This window comes from Centruroides sculpturatus, unplaced genomic scaffold, assembly GCF_000671375.1.
Source record: "Centruroides sculpturatus isolate CEXI.00-Female unplaced genomic scaffold, Cexi_2.0 scaffold2037, whole genome shotgun sequence".
NCBI classification, from domain to species: domain Eukaryota; kingdom Metazoa; phylum Arthropoda; class Arachnida; order Scorpiones; family Buthidae; genus Centruroides; species Centruroides sculpturatus.
Window position 1 is genome coordinate 1 of NW_019386128.1, and position 7,070 is coordinate 7,070.

The 7,070-nt window shown below is 25.7% G+C and overlaps 1 protein-coding gene across 1 annotated transcript; it reads right to left on the reverse strand.

Moving 5' to 3' along the window:
• Nucleotides 1-87: 87 nt before the first annotated feature.
• On the reverse strand, nt 88-6,183 carry LOC111613735 (potassium voltage-gated channel subfamily H member 8-like; the record flags this gene model as incomplete). The annotated part of the gene is made up of 7 exons (XM_023355077.1): nt 6,119-6,183; nt 2,974-3,200; nt 2,678-2,824; nt 1,060-1,199; nt 690-951; nt 446-606; nt 88-292 (listed from the first exon to the last, which is right to left on the reverse strand). Coding segments are annotated over exons 1-7 (1,207 nt in total), but the record flags the coding sequence as incomplete, so codon positions are not given.
• Between the last annotated feature and the right edge of the window lie 887 nt (nt 6,184-7,070).

The following is a 7,070-nucleotide window of genomic DNA, read 5'->3' on the forward strand; positions in this document are numbered from 1 at the left end:
TGTGAAAATATCTTCATTTTATGTACATTTATTTATTCCAATAAAACATACTTAAATTGAAGTTATCGAATAAAAAGCATTTTTTACCTACATCCCAATTGATTGGGTTGTTCTCTATCTCCCCTACTGCAATCACGTACCAAACACAAGCCATCCAGTGAGCCATCAAACTAAACATTAACATTAATAGAGTTAGAATGATGGCACTATACTGAGAAAATCTATCCATTTTCTGCATTAGTCTTGCCAGCCTAAGCAGTCTCGTCAGTTTTAGCAAATGTATTAAAGTATTCTAAAAAAAAATTATAAAAATAAATGTATAAACGATCAAGAGTTTTAGCCAAGTAAGAGCTTGACACATATATCTTTAGTATTATTTTAAGGCTTCCATATACTATACGTTATATAATTCATATAGCTTCTAATAAGGAAGAATAATATTTACTCTGCTATATAAGTTGGCTGCAAATAAAAGATCGAAAGGTAAAGCTGCTAAAACATCAACCAGGAACCATCCACGAACGTAATGAATTGCTATAGATTTTGGCTTAGTAACTACTTCTCCCTTCTTGTTAACAAACGTCGTTCGAAAATTCAATATGATATCTACAATTAATTAAATTTAAATATACAAGAAGTATATCATGTATTAATAAATTTATCAAAACTTTATTTATTTATTTTTTTACCTATTATAAACAATACTTCGACTAGAATATCTGCAATTATAGTTTTGCTGTAACGTCTCATATCCTGTTTTTCCTCTAGAGCATTATCATCTCGATTATGAAAAGCAGCACTATACGGTACAACAACAGCTACATCAAAAGTAGCAAATAAAATAAGCCAGTCCCAACAAGTTTTAAAAATACCATAATGTGAAATAATAAACCTGGATCGTTTTAAGGCTGCTGTCTTGTATTCAGGTAAGGCTGTTGTATGAAGCAGTTTCTGTAGAAGAGAAAGAATTTCTAATGTTAATTTCGATTATTATTTTTATAATTTTTTTTATGTTTTCCTTTTTTTAATTAAATTTCTTAAGTAAAGTGCATACTGTACATTATTTAATTTTAATTTTGTTTTCATTTTATCTTGCCTATAATGACCGGATAACTGATAGAGAACCGCTCTACTTCTTCTTCTTTGATTATGAGAGCCAGGAAGACATCCTTCTTCAGGATCTAAGTTACCATTTGCATCTATAGAAAAATGAGAGAAAATAAGTCAAAATTAATTAAAATAAATCTAACATAAAATAAAAATAATTTTTAAAAAGTAAATTTGGGTATACCGTTAAGTAAGAAGTAAGTTGTGTATACCATCGTTATAATTTTATTTAGACACTGATAAATATTATATGACTATTTTTTTTTCCTGTTCAAAAATCGATGATTTAAATATACAACTTGCAAATTACAAACCTTTGCAAGTTGTAACAACTTGCAAACTTCTTGTAATTTGTAACAAATATTTTTAAATGCAATTAAATATTTAACTGTAATAATTATAAATTAAGCTAATAAATCATTTATAAGCAGGATATTAATTTCTCTTCTCATTTCAAATTAGAAAATATATTACAATTACAAACCAAAATCGAATTAAGTATATAATTCGATTGAAAAATATAATATATTGCATGCACATATATATTATAATAATAATAATGTAAACGTAGAATTAAAAATAATTTAAAGTTTTAAATATAGTTTACTTCCAAAAAATTTATATTAAATTTATAAATTTCATTTTAAGATAAAACATTCGTGACTTAAGTGCACTTAAAAGAACGGGTAAGATCTTTATATAATCTTGTTAAGCGACGGCAAGACAGTCAATTTTGCCTATAACCCATTAGTATCCATACTTAGCTTTCGTGACATGTCTAAATGCTATTAAGATAACATTTAACTCAAAATTATTATTATCCTCCTTAGAATTTAACACACGATACATGTATATATACACTACATTTATATGTATAAAACTTCGCTTCAGTTCCAATATTAAATTAATGTAGAATATTTTAAAATATTTCTTACATAAAAAGAAAAAAATATATATAGAAAATTTATTATTTGTTTTATTTTTAGAAAGAAAAAAAATTTTAAATTTATAGAAAGAAATTCTTAACAGTTTTGAAATTTGTGAGCAATTACTGCTAATCAATGTCAAAATACATTATTGGAATATAAGAAAAAGAAATGAAGATAGTATCGAAGAGAATATAGAATTTCATTCTATTTTTTCAGATCGAGATGTTTCGATCGAATTCTTCTTGCATGGTTGGTCTACACAAACGAATCTCGTTTTCTACCCAGTTTTGACATGAAAGCATCCCCCAGGAAATAAATAAATGAATAGCAGATTGCATGTTATTCATATAACAGCTAACTTTGATAGAGAAAAATTATAAATGACCAGACTTAAATATTCTATATTTTTTTTAAAAATAATTACATAATAAAATTAAAATATATAAAATTTTATTTATCTATATCTATTAAATAAATAAATGTTGTTTAAATTATAATATTAACACGGTAACTCAAGTTTTTTTTTGTAATATTTTAAGTTAAAGAAATTTTTAAAAAATTTATAAACGAATTCAAAACATTATTAAAATTCTATTTATATTTTATTTTTTTCAAGATATTTTAAAATAAAAATGACTTACCCAATTCTAAGCTATCATATCCATCACTTAACTCATTCTCAGCAATTTTTGATTTTGTAATATCTTTATGAGAAGCCAAGAAAAGGACCACTTCGTGTTTTTCATTCTTAATTGGAACTATATCCAGTAGGCACCAAAATGGACAACCTAAAATATGAAAAAATTAAGCTTACTCAATGTTTTTTTAAATTATCTAAAAGTTGGTTATTACAGAGAGTTGGAGAATTTGATAGAAGAAGAAGAACAATAAGAAGAAGAAGAGGAGGAGGAGGAGGAGGAGGAAGTAGAAAGCATACCCGCTTTTGTATAAAACATGATTTCTAATTTTAGTTCGATTTTATTTTCTAAAGCTTTTTCAATTTGTTTTTTATGCTCTTCCCTAGTTTCTGGTCCATAGAGAAAGTTGCATGCACATCCTTTTTGCATGATCTGAGCTCTCGGAAATCCTGTCAATTCACAGAATCCATCGGAACAGTACACGATCGGATAAACGGATGGCACCTGGGCATTTCCCTTTTCTACTCTAAAAATATATTTAATCGTTTATAAAATAAAATTTTTTAAGGAAATAATCACTCGAAATTCTGTTTTATTTTCTACTTTTTCTAGTTTATTGTTTAGAGAAATTGCGAATTTACCACAAATTTCCTTCCGTAAATCTCCATTAACAACAACAATTCAGTAGAGATTATTTTCTATTTTTTTTTCTTTCTTTTTTTAAAGAAAATTAACAAATAAATATACAGTAAATTGTCAGTAAACGACGTTATTTGTTATAATTACACAGAAATTTACATTGAGTCAATTGTTGACGATTATCACGATGAAAATTTTAAAGCTTTTAAAGAATGTCAGCTATTTCAAGTAAGCTAATACCATTAAGAAAATTACGTTATATGAGAATTTATTATGGTAATTGTTTAATGGAAAGATCGTAAATATCTGTCGATTGTATATAAAGTTTTCAGAATTTCAACGTAATTTTATTCGGTGATGAAGATTTTCTGATAGCAAATTGAAAGAATATATATCAGTTAAATGAATTATTCTAATTATACATCATTAAGGATAATATAAAAATAATTATTATTGTTTGAATTATCTAGATTTAGGGTGAGAGAAATTGAATTTTTATTATAATTAAGTACATAATTAGATAAGAAATAACAATATATTTAAATGTTTTCTTAATATAGATATATTATCTATCTTATTAGCAATTTAGAAGAGAAAAAATAATATTCAGAACATCTGCTTTTAATGTTATTTTAAATAATTCTGAGTTATATTTGAATGAAGAAAATTTATTCTTATAATATTATTTAATGAATATTTTTATTATTTTAATTAGTTATAATTATTATTTATCAATAGATAGAAATGAAAAGTAACGATATCTGTAGAGTCATAGCATAAGGCCTCGTTCCATCCTAAAAAAAATACTTAGTTAATTGATGGAGAAGGGCCTTTTGTATCTTCTCCACCAATAGAAAGAAACCTCCACTATACAAGAAGCCCTTTCATCACAAATAACTAAATCTTTAAGTCAAATTTTCACATAAACTAAACAATCTACAGATTAGAACCTCGCTGAATCCCCAAAATTAACATANTGATAAAGATAATATTTCAATTTAGGAAGATCTTTTATGGATTATAAATAACTTAATTTTAAAATATTGCTTAATTTTTTAAAACTTTAAATACATTCTAAGTAAGTTTTTGTACATATATATACCTTTTAATGTATCCGCACCAAATTTGCACAAATATTCTTCGACATTATAGAAAAAATACTGTGGTGATCCCCCATCACCTCTAAAACTCACCCCTCATACTGAAGCACGTGCAATTTTTATGTTTCTGAGTTTCACTATTGTAAATACCTGGATCATTGAAAGTACAGTACATTTTAGTTACTAAGACCATTGTTTTTATCACCCTCTCCCAGCCCAACCTCAACAATTTCACCCTCTGAAAAGCTCCAGTAACTAGGGCACACGCAGTTATCTTTTTAAAATATTTTAAACAGAAAATTTTAAAAAATATTTGCGTTTATTTTAGTTTTATTTAATATATTTTAGGGTATTTTCACGCTTTTCTTCCATATTATTTTGATTCACAGTTGGTATTTTCATCGATTAATGCATGAACGAATGATAGAACATTAATATGAAGGCGTTAGAGCATAGAAACATGTGAGCAACAACCGAAAAAATAAATAAATAAATAAAAAAGAAACTAGCAGAAAGTGCTCTCTCGAGAAAAGAAAGAAACTAGCTGAATTTATCGAATGTTACCAAGATATTAGCTAGTTATTATCCCTGCACAATTTTTTTTTTTACTACAGCACGAAAGACTGTTAGAAAACGATAGCAAATCATTGAAAAATATTCATTTCTAATGCTGTGCTATCAATTTTACTAGAAACAGAAAGCTTATATTCTATGTATAAGTAAGAAAAATCCATAGATAGAATTTAAATTGCCTCCAAAAACCTTTATTATAAAGACAACTTTCATAACAAGAGAATAAACGACGATATTTGTAAGAAAGAAAGCTTCAGTTAAACTAGTCAAATCACATTTTAAATAATGCGAAAACGTTTCACGAATGAAATTATTTAAACTCGTGTTATAGAGGAAGAAAAAATAAAAAATAAGTAAAGAAATAAATTTATTTTATTTTATTTTATTTTAAAAGGATATTCATTCGCGATTCTCTTTATATTTCACACTATTAGAGACGACAGATGCCAAATAATGTTACATATCGTTGCTTCCTTGTAGCGTTACGATATCGATTCTGTTAAATCTTTTACATTTTTTTTTTATTTTTAAGANAAATTTGCATTTTTTTTTGTATGTTTTAAATTTATAAAAATATCGTTTAAACAAATAAATTTTTTATTAATAATATGGAAATTAGCAGTAAAATTTTTCAAAAACTACATAAACGTAATAAAACTACATGAAACTATATAAATCTGTTCAAACTATACAATTAAGTTACATCAAAATATACAGATACGTTTAAATTATGCGATCACACCGTATAAAAGTGTATAGATATATTTAAATATACTATATAGTTAAATGATGTCAAACTATATAGATATACTCTAAACTGTACAGACACATTTAAACTATACAAATGCATCTAAACTAACAGTCAGCCTATATTAAAGTACATAAATAATTTACTACACAGACATGTATATCAGCTTATACAAGTATACTAATAATCGAACTTTAAAATAATAATAATAATAATTGTTAAATATTACAAATTTTAAGGTAACAAATTAAAAAGTAATATTATATATTAATATTTTTAAAAAATATTATTTAAACAATAGAATAACATTAAATAATATGCTGACATATAGCATACNTATTCAACATTCTTTCTTAATATTTTTGAATAAATGTAACCATCTACAGATCCGTTAAATCTGCAGTAAATTGGAAGAAGTCAGCTTTTAAGACACAATCTACTTCTTTCATAATGGTTGAGGTTATGTTGTTGCATGAACCTAATGGAGTGTTGGAATCCCCTATGAAACCTTGATATCACTCAAAGAAAACCATTTCAGAAACTTCCCAATTACATTGTGCCATTGTTTCTTTTCTGTGTATTACATCCATAAAATACAAATAGAAAGTTATTTTATGTCACAAAGCATGTCTACAGCTATCAACTATAACTATTATTATTATTATTACTATTACTCTCCATACAAAGTAAATTGTATCTTTAACATAAAGGTCTGTTAAGCCACGGATGTAACTAACTTCTCCAAGATGATGGATGAAACTTGATGGTATTTAAAGATTATTTTTATAAATACTTACGTGTTCCATCAAACCTGGTAGCTATGGTATCTAAAAATGTATTCTGTGGTGCGAGTAGTCCTTTTCTGGCAGGCATTTGAGTCTTATTGATTTATTCAATCGAAGCTATGATATACCACTCATCCTGCTTGAGTATTCAGAGCCATCTCAGCATAAAATCTAAAATTAAAATAAAAGATAACATTTTGATTTTTTAACTGTCTGATTATATTATTTAATTCAAGCGTAAACATTTAATTTTATATTTATATAACGTTTTGTGGGTGGAGATATATACATATATATTTTCCCCCCTCCTGTTTTTCTCTAATGGCGATGAAACTCTCGAGCATCTTCATAAATATACAATTTCTACACTCCACATTTTTTAGTCGATTTTTAAAACTAATCTATGTGTATTTTTATATTTATTTATTAATTTTATTAGTTATAATATTTATTAATAATTAAAGTTATATTTAAATCAAATGTTTACTTTTAATGATGACATTCATGCCTGTTCTCTTTTTATCGTCTTAAATTACATTTTTTTAAAAATT